The sequence below is a fragment of the Rhinolophus sinicus genome, chromosome 4 (assembly GCF_057876585.1).
Source record: "Rhinolophus sinicus isolate RSI-liver-muscle chromosome 4, RSI-T2T, whole genome shotgun sequence".
NCBI lineage: Eukaryota > Metazoa > Chordata > Mammalia > Chiroptera > Rhinolophidae > Rhinolophus > Rhinolophus sinicus.
This window is the reverse complement of record NC_142504.1, coordinates 67,919,976-67,941,339: the sequence shown is the minus strand read 5'-3', so window position 1 is coordinate 67,941,339 and position 21,364 is coordinate 67,919,976. Positions and strand designations below refer to the sequence as shown.

At 39.8% G+C, this 21,364-nt stretch overlaps 1 protein-coding gene across 9 annotated transcripts in view; it reads left to right on the top strand.

Annotated features, from left to right (window-relative positions):
- The window catches only part of MTCL1 (microtubule crosslinking factor 1), a 123,873-nt gene that overhangs the window by 8,338 nt on the left and 94,171 nt on the right, over positions 1 to 21,364 (top strand). For all 9 annotated transcript variants that reach the window (XM_019712599.3, XM_088797903.1, XM_074340352.2 and 6 more), the window contains exons 2-3: positions 3,455 to 3,679; positions 5,015 to 5,173. In XM_019712599.3, the coding sequence (XP_019568158.3) occupies positions 3,455 to 3,679; positions 5,015 to 5,173 (384 nt within the window). The remainder of the gene's footprint in view (positions 1 to 3,454; positions 3,680 to 5,014; positions 5,174 to 21,364) is intronic.

Below are 21,364 nucleotides of genomic sequence, written 5' to 3'. Positions count from 1 at the left end.
TCATCCAAGCCACAGTGTGGGCATCCAGCATCAGCAACAACCTCTTCTTTGCTGAAGGTTGGCAAAGACCTTACTGAAATAGTTGAGTTCTTGAGTCCCTTGAAGAGCCCAGCCAGTACACTTGATGTAGGTGATGTTTGATCTGCTGGCAGTTTCTGAGTGTGGGCCGGGATCGTGTCTCGTGAAGCCGAAGAATGGAAACACGGACCAGGGAGAGGCAAAACGTTTTAAAAAGAGGATAGTTTATTAGAGGCTGGAGAAGAGGTTGCAGCTCCCAAGCAGGAAGGTGTCCCGAATGGGGGGTGCCCCATGACTGAGGCAAAAGCTCTTACTTTTATACTTTCCCTTGCCTGCTTGGGGAAGGGGAGCTGTTTGGAGAAAGGAACTGTTTGACGAAGGGAACTAGTGCCTTCTAATGAAATTCATCTACCAGGTTTGTTCTGCTTGCATATCCTAAAGGAATTAGCAAACTAACCCACTCTTTATCAGATCTGCTCCGTTTGTCAGGCCAAAAGGAATTTTGTGATTAACCTCAAGGCCTTGTTACGTTATGTCCTGGAGTGAGTGAAGGAGTGATTTCAAAACCTGGAGTTTTAGGATATGGCTGTCTTTGTTTATTCCACCAGGGACCGCCCTGTCTACCTAGGAATATGCTAACTCTCCTGTATCACATTCTGTTCATGTATATTCGACTGACCGGCTTTTATACTCATTCCAGTAATTACCAGTCCCAGCAAATTTTCCTGCTAGGAACAAGATTTATAGGGAGAGAGCTCCATGAAGGAAAAAAGAAAAGAAATGAAACTTGCTTATACTTTGCAACATATTTTTAAATTAAAGTTTATTGGAGTGACAATTGTTAGTAAAGTTACATAGATTTCAGGTGTACAATTCTGTATTACATCATCTATAAATCCATTGTGTGTTCACCACCCAGAATCAGTTGTCCTTCCATCACCATATATTTGATCCCGTTCACCCTCATCTACCACCCCCCTCCACATTTACCCTCTGGTAACCAGTAAACTATTGTCTGTGTCTATGAGTTTTTGTTTCTCATTTGTTTGTCTTGTTCTTTTGTTGTTCTTGGTTTATATACCACATATCAGTGAAATCATATGTTTCTCTGCTTTTTCTGTCAGACTTATACAACATTTTTAATGTTAAGATTTACCTTTCTTAAGACCTTTCTTAGAACATCTTATATTTTTAATGATGTTTTCATCACTGGTACAGAAATTCTGTAAGAACACTTAGAAGCCAAAAAGAAAAACAGTCTATTCATTTGACCCCTAGGAAAAGCTTTCTTCTTGAACATTTGTTCTCCCTGTAGTCCATTGAAACAGTCTCCATTTGGAGGCATGGTCACTTGAGGAGGTCATTCTCTTGGTTAGGGTAGTGTGGACAGAGTGGGGAGAAGCTATGGGCGAAGGGTTGGGGACATGAGATGGCATATCTTGCTCTTTCCAGAAGACCACTGCATACACTTGAGGTTGACTGGAGAACTACCTTCACCTTATTTGTACAAATCCATTTTTCCGTAAAGTTTCCCAATTTATTTGTTACATTTTTTTGTACTTAATCTTATCCAGGGTAAAATATTCTTCAGGAGGTTTCTTTCTGTTCAATTTCTTGTCTACCTGAGGTTCTGATATTGGGAAACTCTTGAGCTTTATTGTAAGTAAATCCCCCCGTTTTAAGAACAAATATACGATGAACAAGAGTGGCAAGAATCCAGGAACAAATTGAATGTGAGAATGAGAGCTGACAATTTAGGGTGAAGTATGGTAGAGTTTTTTTCCTTGAATCTTGATATTAATTGAACAAAACAATGGGAATGACAGAGTGTGTCCTGTTCTGGAGGCGTTTAAACCATCAATTGTCAAATGAATCAAGAAAATTCCTAGAATGGTTTCCTTAATCTCCCTCCTTCTAAATTGCTCCTTGTTAAGATCTTTTATACTTTAGTAGAATTTGTGTCTCACGTATTGCAGCTATGTCTAGGGACTTGGGAAGAGTTTTTCACAACTAGGTTACAAGACTGGAACAAAGCAAAGGTGCAGTTTTGTCTCATTTTGGTCATCTTTATGATTTCGTCTTTCTACGTGTTGACTATTATTGTATTATTAATACATTCATTCCACAAATATTTATTGAGGGCCTGCTGTGTGGCTAACACTACTCGGAGTGCTGTGAATACACAGAGCAACAAAATACTCAAGGTTTCTGCCCTCGTGGAACTTACCTTTTAGTTTGGGCAACAGATGGTAAATTGACAGTAATGAGAGGTGGGAAGAAAATGGAGCAGGGCAAGGGATGAGAAACAGTGGGGTTAGGGGAGGAAGGTGGTCAGGGAAGGCATCGTGTGCACTCCAAATTGTGTGACAGGAGCTCTGCAAAGTGCTGGGAGGAGTGTTTAAGGAGAGGGCATAACAGGTGAAAGGCCTGTAGCAGTCCTATCCCCCTTGTGACCAGAGAAGGAGGGGCAGCTCGGAGGCCCTGGGGAGGACTTTGAAGAATTCTTAGTTGTGATGGGAAGCCCCTGGAGGGTTTGAGTATGGGAGGAGGTGTGAGTTACATATTAAAAGGATAATTCTGGGTAGAGAATGGACTATGGAAGAGGAGAGGATGAGAGGGGAAATAGGGGAGTCTCCTTGATGGACATACCTGGTTTGTGCAGCTGCCCCCTGAGAAGGGATGGAGGTGTAGTCCTTGGGAAGAGAGCGCCCACAGGTATTTTGATGCTGAGCTGATAGCACTGGGATTGGTTGTAGAATGGGAGGGGTGGAGGGGAGCCAGGGACAACGCCTGGGGTTTTCCTGTATCCTGAGAGCCTTCATGTTGACAGCAAAGTAAAATGGAGATGGGAAATAAAGGATAGGTGAATCGAAAAAAGCAAACCCAGTGTGTATTTGAAGTGATGCACAACATTTTATCTTTAGCATTGCGAGTCACCTAGTCAGTGCTGAAATATGTATTGTGGAACTGAATATTAGGGACATTGGCAGGTATGTTATAATTCCAGGGCAATTCACAGTTGTGATCCCACTCAAGTCCATATGCTTTGAAGACAGGGTCTGTCTGGCTCATCTTTGAACCTGGCTTGTATCTTAGAGATGGGGTCAATTTGGGTTTGAATCTAAAGATTTAACTATCTGTGATTACATAAGGAAATATTGGTAGTGGAATAAATGCTGGGAGGCCAAAATAAATAATCCAGGATGGATTTTAGTTTCTAGACCCATAAGTTTTGAGCAGATATCTGGTGATGTGCTCTCATGTAAGAATTTCCAGAGGTCCCTCTGCCATATCACAAAGGTGCGGCCATAAGCCGATGATAAGTGTGCAGATAGTTAATATCTAGTATCACGGATTGGGTGGTGGTTGTGAAGGGAAAACATCATCCATTTTTGACGTACTTGGCTTATAAATCTACTCTGTCTGACTTGTGTAGGATGAGTTGGATGAACTTCGTGCTGAAATGGAAGAGATGAGGGACAGTTATTTAGAGGAAGATGTTTACCAGCTGCAGGAGCTTCGGCGAGAACTGGACCGTGCTAATAAAAACTGCCGAATCCTGCAGTACCGCCTCAGGAAAGCCGAGCAGAAAAGCCTGAAAGTGGCTGAGACTGGTCAAGTGGACGGCGAGCTTATCCGAAGTCTGGAACAAGACTTAAAGGTGAGCGAGTAGGGCTAATGGGACGTGCATTCCCAGAAAGAGATCCTGTGGACAGAATCACAGATCCTGGACCCCACTTACTTGTGGTCTTAATGTTCTGTTAGTGTGTCTCTCCCTCAACACATTTTAACATGAACATTTTTGTTCACTTTATGAACGAAAGTTCATAGCGTGTGTGTTGTTATATGGCTTTGATGGCCTAAGATTAAAATCTGTTATATGAACTGGAATCTTTAAACTTAAAATAAGAAAGAAAGAAATGAATAGAAACCATCTATAGATCTATAATGAAAAAGAATTACTACCTGGCAATTGGTCTGACAACTGTATAGAAATTCCTTCTAAATATTTGAAATATTTAAGAACTCTATTGATTATTAATTCATTTATAGTCAAAGACCACTCTTAAAAGTTGACCATAGTCACTTAACATTATTATTGTTGTTAAGTTTCTAGGATGCAGAAAACCTGAAATTACCATAACCCAAGTGAGACTTGTGCAGTGGTGATTTAACTGAAGGGGAGAAGTAGGGTCAAAACTAATTGTCGAAAGTATCTTTGAGAACCATTGGCAGAAGTAGGAATCAGGTAAAGAAATCCCAGACATTAAACCATTTGCTCTCTCCATGGGTAGCATGGCTTCTCATATGCCCCAATTATCAAATCATTCATCTAGAGATGAATTATGTACAATGTCTTCCTTATTATGGGAGTACTTATGAAACCTCATTTAGCCTTTCATTATGATAACAGGAAAAGAATCTTTGTAATTCTATCAAATTTATAAACCACTAACGAAATGTCATTCAATGTGATAAAAGACTGATTTATATTTCTCTTGCAAAATCTCTTTCTCATTTCCTTTTATAAAGTAAAAATGTTTAACTGCTTTTAACATTCAAATATTTGAACACAGGAGACCCTCTAAAACTTGACTACATTAAACATCTACTGCATATAGAATTAATTTTGTTTTTTAGCCGGTAGGTTTAGTATTTCCTTAGGGCACAGAACTGTTTGTTTATTATTATTGTTTTTTTTATTTTTATTTCTGATTTATCACTTAAAGTACGTGCAGCTGGGCAGAAGTAACATTCTTGGTGGTATTCTATAAGGAAGTAGGGCTATCCAAAGTGACCTTTTAATTCAGATAAAAGTCGTATTCTCCCTCATAAAGTGGATTTCATGTTTTAAACTAATACCCTCCTTCTTTAAAAATAAGTTTGCTAATATTGCCAAAGTCTTCGTTCTTTGGTGTAATACCATATCCCTTAATGAGTCTGCCTTGGAAGTTGTTTGAGTGTTGCCTTCGTATCTTGGTGACTATCTCTGTAGGTAGCCAAAGATGTATCTGTCAGATTGCACCATGAACTTGAAACTGTGGAGGAAAAGCGTGCTAAAGCCGAAGATGAAAATGAAACTCTACGACAGCAGATGATTGAAGTGGAAATATCCAAACAGGCCCTCCAAAATGAGCTGGAGAGACTGAAAGAGGTAATCCGGAAACCTATGGGAATTTCTCCCTTAGGTTTAATTGCGAAGAACTTGGGACTCCTAGTGTCCTATTCTTATTGTGGTTTAAAGCAGGAATTAGCAAACTATGGCTTATGTGTATGGCCTGGGAACTGAGAGTGATTTTTACATTTTTTACAGTATTATAAAACCACCACCACCACACAAAATAAACCTAAAAACGCAAAGAAACTACATGACAAAAACTGTATGTTGCTTGCAAAGCCTAAAATATTTGCTGTCTGATCCTTTACTGAAAAGAAAAGGCTTGTTGAACCCTAGTTTAAAGCTATTTTTTAAAATAATTTCTCTTCAAATAAGCTGGCCATTAATTTTTTATGTGTCTAAATGGGGTGTATTATTACTAGAAGACAACATTAAGTGTTAGCTTTTTTTCTCAAGAGTCTTCTTTTCCAATGAGTTGGAAAACGGTTGTCTGTTTAAGCAGTGTAAACAGACAATGTGTGTATACTACCTATTATCTATTTTTTAGCCAATAAGATTTAAATATAGGGCTTTTTAATTTTTTTAATTTTAGGGAGTGAATATTTCCTAGCAAAGTGGTCTAGAAAATGAATATATATGAACATGCATATGTATTCGTCTCTCTTTCTCGTTCTTTCTCCTCATTTGCATCCAGTAATGCAAATCCTGTTTTGTTGTTGATTTCTATTGTAAGATTAAAGCTGAGTATTTTCTTGGAAAATATCATGCATATTGATGAAATTAAAAACAGTTGGTGAGGGCTTTAAGATGATGGTTAAAGTCATCCTACTAGCCCTAGCCGCTAAGAGCCTCAATTAGCAGTTTACTTTTCCTTTTGATAAGCTTCCTGATTCACCCAGTGATTCCTCATCCATCCACCCCTCCACCCACCCAACTGAATTCAGGCCCTGCACTAGACAGTGGGCCATGCAGATGTGAATGGCAGCACAGGCCCTGATCTCAAGGTGTTTACAGTTCAATTTGGCACACAGAGAACAAAACAAATTATAGCAAAGGATCCAGTGCTATGACCTGTCTCGTTCCTCCCCGACTTCCTCTCCTCACAGTCATGCCAGCCTTGAGCTTGCCCTCCCCCTGCAACATTCTTTTTTAGACACGTGCACCATTGCGACTCACTCCCTCAGCCTCTGGGTTCTGCTGATGTCTGATGTCAGCCACCCTCCCCTCAGTGCTCACACACTGAGTTGTCCCTGTCCCCACCGTGGCCATCCCTGTCTGCCTTCTCATCTGACACATTATGGAGTTGGGTAAATTACATGTATTTTGTCACCACTTATCTGAAAATGCTGTTGTGTTCTATTTCTTTGTCTCTCATCAGTCCCCCCCCCCCCACTAATGCCTCTCTAGAACTGGAGCTCTATGGGATGGGGCTCTCGTCGGTCCAGTTCACAGTGGGGTTTCTGCGCCCAGAACTGTGTCTGGCACATATGCATTGTCGAGGGTCGCTGGGTGAGGGAATGAATAAAGGGTGAGGGTGTGGAGCTGTGGGGACCACAGCTTGCCTGGGGGACTCTGTGAGCTTCACAGAGGAAGAGGTAGATGCTGAGAACATTCTTTCATTCTGAATAATAACCCTTGCCCCTTAACTTACACATGTACTTAACCCAGGACTGGAGGAATTTCTCCTCTGATTGTGGATATTTTTATCTTTGCATTTACTGTTGTTCCTAGTAATTTACTTCCCTCTTTTTCCTTTGGTCTAACTTTACCAGAAGGTATGTCATAATGGTTTCTTTTCTCAAAATTTCCCGTTTGAGTCTGACCTTGAAGGTATAGAAAACAACTTAGAAGTATATTTTATAAATTTTATATGTTTGTGTATAAAGATTAAATTATATACACATTAGTAAACGAATACATATATTTTAAGCAAACCAAAATTCTTTTGTATACGTTTAAGTGGATTGTGTAGGACTTGGCATACGGTCATGGATAATAACTCTTTGGGGAAAGAAATGATTACTTGCCATTCAAAGCCAGGCAAGTGTGATGCAAGGCTCCTCAGAGAGCCGGGATGTTGGCTCGGCTGGACGTGAGGAGAGAAGGTAGAGGGGTCAGCCCCTCCCTTCCTTTGTGGGTGAAAATTACTCAGAGAGGGTTTGCTCAGTGGGGACACAATAAGTATTTTACCTCTAGAGTTACAGTCAGACTGGTGGAACTGTATATTTACACCACACTTCTAAACGAACCATAAAACCGGCAGGAGTCTGTGGAGGGTTAAACACTGGTGGGCCACGCTGGAAGCAGAGAATGATGGAACCCAATGATAAGGTTAAAAAGCGGTGGAGATATTTATTGGAAAATGCCGACTGTAGTCTCTGTGAATGGGTTCTTTTTATGAAAGCCAGAAGAAAATACACCATTAGTTTTGCTCTAGGGTGGGGATAATATTTCTCTCCCCTGATCCTGCTTATTATTGTTCAGTGTTGTGAATGGATGCATCAGGTTCTGGAAAAGGCAAGGACAGTTGTGCATTGTATGTCTCTAAGTGATAGAAGTAGTTGCAGGTGTATATGTGCCCCTTGGCCTCAGAGGACAGTAAAACAGCTCATCTCTGTGCCTCTTCAGCTCTGTAGCCACTGCTGGGGCTTCTGTCTTAAGCTGCAGACTGTATTTTCAGTTTCCTGGTGACTTCTCCAAAATGCATTTCTCTTAGCACTTCAAACTCAGTGTGTCCAGAGACAAACTTATCAATCTCACCCCTACCTGCACCTTCTCCTGTCTTTCCCATTTGTGTCAGTGGTGCCACTGTCCTTTTAGTCATCTAGGCTTAAGCAATGGCCATTGTCCTTACTTCTCTTGCTCCCCACCCTCAGTCGCCTGCCATGTGCTTTATGTTCAGTTGTTCTGCTTTTGCAGTCTTAGAAATTTTCTTTTTCACTGATCCATGGTACAAGATGGATGAACCACAAAAATATGCTAAGTAAAAAAAGCCAGACATATTGTATGATTCCATTTATAGGAAATATCCAGTCTAGGTAAATCTATAGAGACAGATAAAAGGTTAGTGGTTTCAGGGGGCTGAGGAGAGCGGAGAAGGGGGCCCGACTGCTTAATGGGTGTGGGGTTTTCTTTTAGGTGATGAAAATGTTTGGAACTAGACAGAGGTGATGGTTGCACAACACTGTGAATGTGTTAAATGCTCCTGAATTGTGCACTTTAAAATGGTTAATTTTTAACCTCAATTAAATTGCTTTCTCTAGTCTATCTATACTTTCACCCGTCTCCTCTCAAATGAACATCTGAGGGCTGATACTGTGCAGTCCCCACATTAGAGGTGTGTACTACTTCTAGTCTCTCCCTTTTTTGTTTTATCTTCTACACCTCCCCAAATCTGACTGTGTCACTGTCTTCTTAAACAAACAGACTTGCCTTGGTTCCCAATTGTCTAACTCCCTAGCATGACACACAAGATCTTTCCTGCCTGGCCCATCTCCATCTCCCAGTTGGGTTTCCCACCCCATGAATGTAAACCCTGGAGTGAAGTAAAAGGCAGTTGAGAAAGATGAGAAGCGTCCTCTTTGAACTAATAGATGAGTGTCTTGGAAAAGTCACTTTCTCCGTCGATAGGTGAGATGATTAAAGAAGGCTGGTGATATTAACCTATCTGGAATTGTCCCTACTGGTTAGCCAGCTTGCTTGCTTGCTCCCTGTGACTGTTCACGCTGTGGTCCTTGTACCCAAACACCCATAAACCCCTCCAGTTCTGCAAGCTCAAAATTTTTTTGCCTTTTTTTTTTTTTGGTTGGGGGGGTGCTTCTTTCTTCTAGTACTCAACTCTCTCCATGGTAGAATATCTCAAAAGGTTGAAAATGGTTAATCTTAGCTTAGTTTCAACTTCTGAAAGATTGCCCAATTGCTTCTACTCTGAAATCTTGGTATCAAAAATTTTTGAGTACTTATTATATGCTTGACACAAATAACTACCAAGTTAGTCGCACTTTCAAGGGACAGAGACATGTTCTAGATCTGTCCAGGAAACTAGGATTAGTGTTTTGTTTTTTCCTTTTTTTATCCCCTTGTTCCGCCTCCCTCACCCCCCAACTCCGTTTCAAGCCGTTGTTTCTCGTCTAGTTGTGTAGGGCACAGCTCCCTGGCCCATGCTGGTATTATGAGCCTTGCCCCCGCCCCCCGCTCCCAGGCAGTTGGTCGCAGTAGGCTGCTCACAGCAGCTCACACTGGCCACCAGCCGCTCAAGGCAGCACATGGTAGCCCACAGCAGCACATGGCAGTTCACGCTGGCTGCCAGCCACTCATGCTAGCCACCAGCCGGTCATGGCAGCACACTGTAGCCCAGCTCCAGGGAGAGCTGTTGTTCACAATCTTAGTTATTGAGGGCGCAGCTCACTGGCCCATGTGGAAATCTAACAGGTGACCTTGGTGTTAGGAGCACGGCGCTCCAACCACCTGAGCCACCAGGCTGGCCCCTGTTTTTTTCTTATTGAGGTGAAATTAACATTAAACATTACATTAGTTTCAGGTGTACAACCTAATGATTTGCTATTTGCATATGTTGCAAAATGATCATCACAGTAAGTCTGTTAATATCTAACACCATATGTTATAAAATTTTTGTTTTTCTTGTGATGAGAACTTTTAAGATCTATTCTCTTAACAACTATCAAACATAGAATACTACAGTATTATTTACTATAGTCACCATGCTGTACATTACATCCTCTTACCTAAGTAGTTTTATATCTGGAAGCTTGTACCTTTTGACCTGCTTTACTCATTTCACTCACCTACCCCCAGGATTGTTGAATGGAGCTTCAGGGAACCAACTAGCAGTCAGATAGCTCTTGTGGGACATCTTTCATCACCATTCAGGATATGATATTGATTTTGTGGGTTTTATTGAGACTTCTTTTGTGCCTAGAAAATGGCCAGATTTTGTAAATATTTCTTGAGTGCTTTAGAATAATATGTATGTGCTTTAGAATAATCTAATTTGGAGGTGAAGACTTTAATTTAAATCCATTAGATTGAAGATTTTCGAAATTTAACCCATAGCAAGTACACTTTATAGCAGCACTCTACATACAAATACAAAGGTTTCACAAAATAATGCTTATCTTTTCCATATGGGATACATTCTGACATTTTCAATTCTATTTAGTTTTATTTTTTTAATGTTATTAAAAGTTTGATTTGTAGTGGATTGCTACAGTTTGGGAATAATGTATCAGACTACTTGTCAATTGTGTTGTTCAAATTTTCTGTGTCCTTTATAGATTGGTTTTGTCCACTAAGTACATCTATTTGGGGTAAAGTTATGTTAAAAATCATCCATTATCATTTTGCATGTAAATTTTCTTTCTGTAATGTCAAATTTTGCTGTATATATTTTGAATATAAATGCATATAGATTTAGGATGTTCTTTGTGATGAATTGTTCACTGTATCATTGGTAATGACCTCTTTATTCTAATGTGATGCTTTTTGCTATCATCTATACCAAACTTATTTTGGTTAGTATTTGCCTTGTATAACTTTTTGGTGATTCTGTTAGTTTCTATTTTTCTGTGTCATTATGTTTTAGGTGTATTTCTTGTGAAATACATTTATATTATTGTGGTTATTGATTGCATTTTTTCTGTTGTGTTTTATGCTCTTTATATTCCATACCTTTTCTTTGTTTTTTCTATTTTTTATGTTGATTTCTTTTTGATTGAGTTTTTAATTCTCATGTTCTGTTCCTTGGTTAGGAAGTTATACATTCCATTACTATTATTTTAAAGGTTACTCTTACATATTTTACATGCATGTTAGATAATGTTTTTTGTTTTTTTTAAAGATTTTATTGGGGAATGGGGCAATGTTTAAAACTAATCATCACCTCCATTCTTCTGAATAATACAGGTATTTTAGAAAGCTTCAACTCCAACTCCTGTCTTTCATACTATTATTTAGTATCATTTTAGTTTCATCTTTTTAAAATCATCCCCTCAAGTTGACTAATTTCATAATTACTGTTTATTTCATTTATTGCATGTTTTCCAGTCTGTTATCATTGCTTGAGTGTTACTCCTTCTGAGTTCAGTTTCCTTCTCACTGATCTATTAATTATCCTGTAGTAGTTATTTTCAATAATTGGGGTTGTCCAAAAATGCTTTTATTTCATACTCAGTCATGAAAGATATTTAGTTGGACATAGAATTATAACACTTTGAAGATAATATTTTTATTATTTTTTGGCTCATTTTGCTATCAAGAAGTCTGCTGTCAGATAATTATAATTTTTGTGGTTAATCTATCTTTACTTCCTGGTTACTTTTCTCTTTGTTATTCCATAGTTTTAATCAGATGTATCTAGATTTATTTTTATTTTGATCAACATTCATTGTCAACATGAGTGTTTATGTCTTTATGAAATCTGGCAAGTTCTCATTCTTTGGATAGTGTTCAGTAGTGAAATTATCTCTTTGAATAGTGTTTCTTCTCTAATCTCTGCATTTCTTCTAGAATTCCTATTAGTTTTATTTGAGGATCTTCTTATGTTGGCCATTCTTATTTCTTCTTGCATCTTACCTATTTTTTTAAATTTCTTTTTATCTCTCTGTGCTATAGTCCGGATAATTTCTTCAGTTCTTGTCCAAGTTACTAATTTCCTTTTTTACAGAAAACTTACTGTTTCATTTACCCACTACATTTTTTATTTCAATGAGCTTACATTTCATTTCTGGAATTTTTAAAAATTTGCTTGTTTTTCATAATATGTCTTCTTTCCTTATCTATTTCTTTTAAATCCTTAAACATTTTAAAGTCATACTCTCTTTCAGTTTGTTCTGTTATCCTTAGTTCTTGGTGTTACTAATCCTTCTGTTTGTCACATAGGCTTAGAGTATTTTTATACTTCAAAGGAGACTTTTTTCTCCCTCACCCAGTGTCCTGAGAAGAAATGCGCTCTTCCCCTCCCTGGGTGATTTTTAGTTTCCTTTCAACGGGGATGCATCTCTTCAGTGAGTTGCCTGGATGCGTCCATGGAAGCCTCTGGTAATACCCCTGGCTATGAGGGCCTATTTCTGCATCTGGTAATTTCCATTATTCCCTCCTACCCCACAAAACTTAACACATACCCTTGTGCTAACTGCTCTGGTTTTCAATATCTTATACATTTCTGACAGTTGGGAATTTTCCTTTATTGTGTGAGTGAGCTCAGCTGTGTATAAATTTTTGCTGCTTATTTTAGGGAGGGCTCATGATAGCTCAATGTGCTGTGTTGCCAAAACAGGATGTGACCCTTCAGGGCTCAATGGAAGCTCCCCAGTAGCAGCTCTGGAGTACCAGGAGTAACCCCAGTTGACTTCCAGTTCATGACTCAGTACTTTCATCCCTGCCTCTCTGTCTGTTCAGTTCCTTCCACCCTGCTACTCACTAGCTCCCATTTACCTCAGGGCCCTTTTTACTCATGGCTTATCTACATTATGGCAGCTGCTACTCACTGTCTTCTCTGTCGGTGTCTGCTATAGACTGAATGTTTGTGCCCTCTCCCCCCCCCCCCCCAAACTTATATGTTAAATCCTAATCCCCAATGAGATGCTATTATGAGGTGGGGCCTTTGGGCAGTGATTAGGTTATGAGAGTGGAGCCATCATGAATAGGATTAATGCCCTTGTAAAAGAGTCTTCAGAGATCTCCCTTGTCCCTTCCACCATGTAAGGACACATTAAGAAGGTGGCTGTCTGTGAACCAGGAAGTGGGTCTTCACTGAATCTCCCAGCACCTTGGTGTTAAATTTCTCAGCCTCAGAACTGTGAGAAATACATGTTTGTTCTTTAAGCCCCACCTCCCCCATCTGTTTTGTTTTGTTTTGTTTTGTTACAGTAGCTAGAACAGATTAAGATTGTCTTGGTACTTTTTTCTCAATCAGTGTGCAAATACTTTTCTCTGTATGTCATATTCAAACTATCAGACAACCATAAAGTCTGGAAATATAGGTGTACAAATGTAATAAATGGTTTGATTGCTATTATGCTACACTTTAATAAAATAATATTATCTATGTTTTCAGAGTTTATGGTCCCTCTTGTAAGAAAAAAAATGTGTTTGTGTGAGCCAGTGTAAAGCATATTTGGGCTGAGTGCTCATGCCAGTGCATCTTCTTGGACGCTGACCAGGTTGTCAGTGGCTTCTGGGGGGCAGGTCAGGGCCTCACACCTGGCCCAGTCAAGAGTGGACAGTAGGAGTGGCAGGCCATGTGTGTTAGCTTCGTGGGCTCTCTAAGATACTGCAGAAAGAACAAGTAGCATCTGGTTTCAGTTGCTAATCATGAGTTGGGAGGTAGGGTAGAGTGACTAGCTTGAGAATAGGAAGGGGGTAAGAAATCTGGTGCCCTGAATGATATTCCAGTTATGTGGCCTGCTAAGTTCATAATGAGGTAAAATGGAATGAAAATGGGAGAAAAAAAAAAAAAATCAGGGGTGTCTGGTTAAGTCTTTTCCCCAAACACTGAAACATGAGAAGAATCTGGTGTGTGTGTGTGTGTGTATGTGTGTGTGTGTGTGTATGTACATGCAGTGTGTCTGCAGTGGGATCTCAATGGAAATGGCCTTTTGTGTGTTCTGCCTAGACCAGGAAGGCAGGGATAGGATTGGACTAGAGCCACATCAACCAAGGTACAAATACCAGGCCTGGAAATCCAGAGATCAGAAGCTGGGGAGGATTAGGAACAGGGCAGCAATTGCAGAAAGATTTGGCATACATAAAGGGTCTGACAATTAAGTTCGTGAACTTGTTTCAATGATGTTGCTAACCTTTTTTGGTATCAGAGGGATTATTCATTATGAATTTGTACCAAATGGACAAACAATTAACCAAGTTTACTATTTGGAAGTGCTGAAAAGACTATGTGAAAAAGTTAGACGACCTGAACTTTTTGCCAACAACTCATGGCTCTTGCAACACGACAATGCACCAGCTCACACGGCACTGTCTGTGAGGGAGTTTTCAGCCAGTAAACAAATAACTGTATTGGAACACCCTCCCCACTCACCTGATCTGGCCCCCAGTGACTTCTTTCTTTACTCAAAGATAAAGGAAATATTGAAAGGAAGACATTTTGATGACATTCAAGACATTAAGGGTAATATGATGACAGCTCTGATGACCATTCCAGAAAAGCAGTTCCCAAATTGCTTTGAAGGCTGGACTAGGTGCTGGCGTTGGTGCATAGCTTCCCAAGGGGAGTACTTTGAAGGTGATCCTAGTGATTCAGCAATGAGGTATGCAGCACTTTTTCTAGAATGAGTTCGCGAACTTAATTATCAGACCTCATAGTTTTATACTTAAGCTGTAAATGGAATGGTTTTGGTGTCTGGGAAGGGGGTATGTGTTTAGTTAAACAACCATAAATAGCACTAATGACTGATTCACACTGTTGCTGGAAACGATGAGTGGAGCCTATCACAGTCAGTTCTGGTCACTTGGAACCCATGCCCGTGGAGCCATTTCTTGTCAAAATCTAGCTAGAACCATATTGAGGTCTTCTAGGCTAGTCCAGTCCTGAGACTCAGCAAGTCCTAGTGCTCTTCTGTGGGCCTGGATCATGGGCCTCACCAGGCCTTGTGGGATGTGTAGGGCTGGCCTTTTGCTTCTTTGTGGTGAGCTGTGGCGGAGGCTCAAGGAGTTACGGGCTTGCCAAGGTTCAAGTTTTGAAATGCTTTCATTTCTTACATTATGCATTTCATAAAGTTCTGTTGTCAAGGGAGTATTTTACTTTGTGTAGCTGTTACGTTGGGGAAAAAGAAAATAGTGGTGAGGACCACGGGAGGACGTTGGAAGGAGTAACTTTGATGGCTTGTTTCTGATCAGTGTGAAGGCATGTGAGGCCAGATCTAGACCTGAAATCTCAGGCGTACTGATTATTAGAGCCAGAAAAATCCTTGAGATGAGTTAGCCAAGCTTCTCTTTACCTCTGGGAAGAAACCAAGGTGTGGGTGGGTCATAAATTGCCTTAAGTCAGGTGGCCCATCCACAGCAGAGCTGGGACTCTATCTGCCCCAGGTCCACGGACTCTCAGCAACCCTCTTCCTCTCTTTCTTTGCTTCAGACCTTAGCTCTAGACCCACCTCCTCCTTTCTTTGCAGACTTAGAAGCAAGGAGCCAGTTAGCAGGTCAGAGCTGGAGGTAAGCACTATGGAGCCAGCTTGAACGGAGCGTGTTTCAGGGGAAGCTGCTGGAAGAGTGAGCAAGTCTAGGTTCTTCGCTCTGACGGGTCAGTGAGGAAGGGCTCCTGGACCCATTATCTTTTTCGGACCCGTTAATGCTTCTCTATTAAATTAAGTTCTACTTTTAGAAATATTTATTAAGCTTCTTCTTTCCTCTCTACTGAGAAAATTATAGGAAGGAGGAGGGCAGCATTTACCTTTGAAGAGAACAAGCATGGGCCCTCCCACCCTGCCCCATGGGGGCCCTCATGCCTCTTCTCCCTCCCATTTAGCTCCTTGGTCCCTGTCACTTTTTCCCCAGGTGAAAGGGTTCCTGGACCCAATTCCACTGTCTGTGAGTGTGTGTGTGTGTGTGTTTATGTGTGTGTGTGTGTGTGTGTGTGTGTGTGTGTGTGTGACACCAGCAGGGTGTCTGAGAATTCAACTCAGTTCTGACACTGTGTTTCAGGAGACAGCATCAGTTTCCACGGGTGAAGTGCTCAGTCCCATGAGATCTCCCTCCACTCAGATGTCAGTCACAAGCCCAGGTTGTTACCTGTACTTCTGACCAACTGGCTACAGATTGGAGGTTTCAGCGACCCCCCTGCAACTCAGGATGCCAATTGCAAGTCCAGGGTTTTACCTGTACTTCTGACCAACTGGTTATCAATCAGAAGATCTCGCGACCTTCTTCTTGGGTTCAATTAATTGGCTAGGAAGGCTCACAAAACTCAGGGAAATTCATTCAGGCACTAGATTACTGTTTTATTGCAAAAGATGTTAAAAAATATGAATCCACAGCCAGATGAAAACATACATAGTGCGAGGTCCCAAGCAAAGGAGCTTCTGTCCTCATGGAACTTTCGTTCCAGCCCTCGGTTGGTTCCCCTGGCAACCAGCCCCTATCTTTAGGTGTTTCGCAAAAGTCACCTCACTAACACAAACCCAGTTGTGGTAGAAAAGGCTTGTTATGAATAAAAAGACACCCATTTTATCAGTATGATTCTGAAGTTTTTTTAGAAACCAAGGGCAGAAGACTGAATATTATGACAAAAGCTGCTCCCATTGCTCTTACCACTCAAAAAATCCCAAGGGTTTTGAGAGCTGTGACCCAGGAACTGTTGATCAAGACAAAATATATCTGAGAAATACATTTTTGTCAGCTGAATGACTAACTATACATATTTCTTATAAAACACAATATAGGACCAGGATTCCACCTTTACTTACTGAAATGCTGTCCGTTCTTGAAGATGCTCCCGGAAACACCATCTCATTGAAGTCTTCTACAGCACTCTTTTCTGAACTCTGAACAAACGTTTTCTTACGATTAAACCATTACATGGTACTATAGAAAGTTTGAAAACTAAAGAAAATTGTAGAGGGAGAAAGTTCCCATCATGCTAATATCCCAGAGATACATGTGACTTTTCATATGAAATTGGAAGTATACTATATATACCTCTTAGCATAGTATTTTTTATTTTTTATTAAACTTTTTAAGATATTTATAGATTTGCATGCAGTTGTAAAAAAAAAAAAATACAGAGAAGTCCTATTTACCCTTTACACAGTTTCCCCCAATGGTAACATCTTGAGAAGTTTAGTATGATATCACAACTAAGAGACTGACATTGATTCAATCAAGCTATAGAAACATGGCATCACCACAAAGATCCCTCATATTGACCTTTTTTGGCCACATCCACTTCCCTCCTGTCCCCACACCTATCCTTCACCCCTGGCAACCACTGCTGTGTTCTCCATTTCTGTGATTTTTGTCATTTCAAGAATGTTATATAAATGGAATCATACAATATGGAACCTTTTGGGATTGACGTTTATCACTCAGCAGCAGTCTGTGGAAATTCATCCAGGTTGTGCCTAGCCGTAGTTTGTGCCTTTTTATTGCTGAGTTGTGTGCCATAATATGGATGCACCGCAGTGTGTTTAACCATTCCTGGTTGACGGACACCTGGGTTATTCCCAGTTTGGGGCTATCACAAATAAAGTTGCTGTGAATGTTTGTGTGCAGGTTTTTGTGGACCTTAAGTCTTCATTTCTCTGGATAGATGCCCCAGAGATCATCAGTTCCTGGGTCATATAGTAGTTGTATATTTTGTTTTCTTAAAAAACTGCCAAACTGTTTTCCATTTAACATTGCCACCAGTGTGCATGAGTGCTCCTGTTTCTCTGCTTCCTCACCAGCATTTGATGTTGTCTCTTTTTTTCATTTTTGCTGTTCTGAAAGGTGATTATCTTACTGTGGTTTTAATTTGCATTTCCCTAATAATGGCTAATGGTTTTGGACATATTTTCATGGGATATTTGGCATTTGTATATCCTCTTGGCTGAAATGTCTCTTGCACGTTTCTAATTGAATTGTTGATTTCACTGGTGTTTATTTGTTTACTACTGTTGAGTTTTGAGAGTTCTTTTTTTTATGCCTAAGAGTTTATCTAGCTTTTCTCTATTTCCTAAATTTTCTTTTTTTTTTAAAGTTTCTATCCCCCACCGTCTCTCCTTTGGCAACCATGAGCTTGTTCTCTATATCTATGGGTCTGTTTCTGTTTTGTTTTCTTTATTCATTTTTTTTTTTACGTTCTGCATATGAGTGAGATCATACAGTATTTGTCTTTCTCTGTCTGTTGCAAATATTTCCCCCACTCTGTAGCTTGTCTTTCATTCTTTTAACAGGATTTTTCTCAGGGCAAACGTTTTTAATTTTGATGAAGTTTAATTTATAAATATTTGCCTTTTATGGTATCAATTTTAAGAGCTCTTTGCCATGCCCTGGATTCTGAACATTTTCTCCTATGGTTTTTGAAATGTTTCATGTTTTACATTTAAATCCATGGTCTATTTTGAATTCATTTTTGTGAGGCATGAGACTTAGGTCAAGGTTCACTTTTTAATGCCTGTTGATGTCCAATGCTCCAGCACTATTTGTTGAAAAGGCTGTCTTTCCTCCATTGAATTACTTCTGCACCTTTGTCAAAAATCAGTTGGACATATTTGTGTAGGTCTGTTTCTGGGTTCTCTGTTCCATTGATCTCTGCCAATACAGCCATGATTACTTAGCTATATAAATCTTTAAATTTCCTTCTCGGTACAGTGTCTCCAACCAGCAGTTTGAGAGTTTCATCTGATCCCTCCATGGCACTCACATCGCTGCCTTATGGGATATAAATGAGGTCAGATAATTAAGTTTGCAAACTCATCCTAGAAAAAGTGCTACATAACTCATTGCTGAATATCACTATGGTCATCTTCAAAGTACTCCCCTTGGGAAGCTATGCACCAATGCCAGCGCCTAGTCCACCCTTCAAAGCAATTTGGGAACTCTTTCTAGAATGGCCATCAGAGTTGTTGTTGTATTACCCTTGATATCCGGAATGTCATCAAAATGTCTTCCTTTCAGTATTTCCTTTATCTTCAGGTAAAGAAAGAAGTCATTGGGGGCCAGATCAGATGAGTAGGGAGCGGATTCCAATATAGTTATTTGTTTACTGGCTGAAAACTCCCTCACAGCCAGTGCCTTGTGAGCTGGTGCATTACTGTGATGCAAGAGCCATGAATTGTTAGTGAAAAGTTCAGGTCGTCTAACGTTTTCACGCAGTGTTTTCAGCAGTTCCAAATAGTCAACTTGGCTAACTGTTTGTCTATTTGGTACAAATTCATAATGAATAATCCCTCTGATATCAGAAAAAGTTAGCAACATCATTGCAACAAGTTTGCGAACTTAATTGTCAGACCTCGTATGTGTGTCTACACATCCCTGTTCTGATCAAACATTCAATAAATAGTGGTTGAATGAGTGAAGGTTTTATCATCATTATTTTTCCTTGAAAAATAGCCATGACATTATTTAAAATTATCTCAGTGAGGAATTTCTAATTCTCTAAATTATTACCTCAGGATAGTTAATAAATATCAGTAATACTAATCTAGGTCAAGTATTTTGACAATGACCATGGATCAAAAAATCATCCTATTGGGTTAGTGATAAGGAAAGTTTCTGTTCCTGGCTTCCTGAACATTCATCCAGACTTAGAGTGGCCACTGCTGGGATTTACCACACCCATTTGTCCCCTGTGAACTGGGTGGCCTTCTCCTCTTTATTTGTTTCCTGTAGCATCTCACCCACAGACACTGTGGGTGCTCAGGTGGCCTTGCAGGCAGAGGATGGCCCCTTTGGGATGGCTACATCAGAAGCAGTGACGCTGTGCGAGCAGCCGTTGGTTTACAGGCCACACTCACTTGCCCAGAGATTTAAGATCCGGCTGTTCATCCTCTTCCTTCAGCACAACCTTTTTTGGAAGTTGGGAGTCTTCTATAATGTGGAAAGTAACATTTCAACATGTTATCTACTGCTGTTTAAACGTTAGAATGGAACTTGTGAATTTTAGTGAAATGCACACGTTGCTTTTCTTAAAAAAAAAATAATTAAAATGTAGACCAAGCATATGTTTCTGAATAATTTAGATATTCAGAAGCAGTTGACTGCATCAAGCTTGTGCTATGGTAATAAGTAAAAATTATTTCCTTTTCAAAATATGCATTTGATTCTTGAAGTCTGTTATCTTTGTATGCTATAAGTGGTGTTATTTACATAATATAATAATATAATTTAGGTAACGTTTATCTTCAAATACAGAATCAAGAGTCAGAGAAATAGAAATACTTAGACAGTACTACATGGTATTGTCTATTTCCTGAGTACACTTTTCTTGGTATTTCTCTGACTAAAGTAAGAGCTGTCATACACTGAGTGGTACGATTATGAACCAAATAAGCAGTTTTCATGTTTTCCCCTTACTAATCAAAAATTATTCAGCAAGTTATACAAGTATTACACAACCATTCTGAGCCTCTAATGGGCCTTTGAAACCACCCCACGCAAGTGCTGGGATTTTGTTTTATTCAAGGTTGAGCAGTTGATCAAGTAGCATTTCAATTTTTGATCTAAAGATGAGCCTCACGGAGAGAGATCCTAAGCTCTTCTAGGGAACTTTTCTCCTGGTTTATTTGTACAGGTTGGTTAATTCTTTTACTTAAAGAATGTTTGTGTGGGGTGGTTAGGTTCTCTTTTGTTCCTTAGTGTCTTCGATGCTCTTTCCTGTGACCCTCAGCAGTTTTATTGGAACAAGGGAATGTAGAAAATGTGGGGTGCACTCATCAGATGGTTGGCATTTGAATATAGACGCTATTCATCTTTGGATGCTGACATGAGCTGGTTGCCTAGGCAGAGCAATATTTATTTATCAAATACATATTTGTGCTTATTATTTAATTCTGAACAGTTGGAGTAGGCCCTTGTCATTGTTTTCCCGTCATATGTGGTTTCCTCTCTTCTGGCTGGAATCTGAGCAGGACTGGGAGATGGTCCACCAGTGGTGGGACGTCAGGGTACCAGGCATTCCTCCCAGGACTTGGGATGTGGGAACCACCACACGGAGTGGGGATGTGAAGAAGATTATGAATGCTTGGTCATCTGTGTTTATTCACAGGGCTTAGCAACAACTTTTTTTCATAAATGAGTGAAGCAAAATCATTTCTGAAAAATCTTTCATTTACGAGTATTATTTTTTAAATAAATCATGGGAAATATTACAGTTTAAAGATGATGTAATTTTTTGCAACAAGGACCTGTCTGCTTTGGTCTAATATGTGTGTTTAAAACACTTTTAATGATCAAGAGCTTTAAATATTCCTACTAGAGGAGAATTGCAGGAGCATTCTGTCATGTGAGCTAAAATGATTTTCCCTCTGGCTGACTGATTCGATGGAGGGGCGTGGCCAGGTCATTGTTTTGCTTTTCAATATTGAAGTAACACTGGGAGGCTCTTATTTGTTTCCAAGGGTTCTCTTGTGTAGGATTTTTGGTTTGGGTTTGGATTTATCTTTAAACAAGGTTACTCATGGGGTCGCCTAAGTGATGGGGGCCCAGATGTTATACTCATGTTAATATTCATGGAAACATCACATGTTGGGATTGCTTAAGAAATCACTTTTGAGT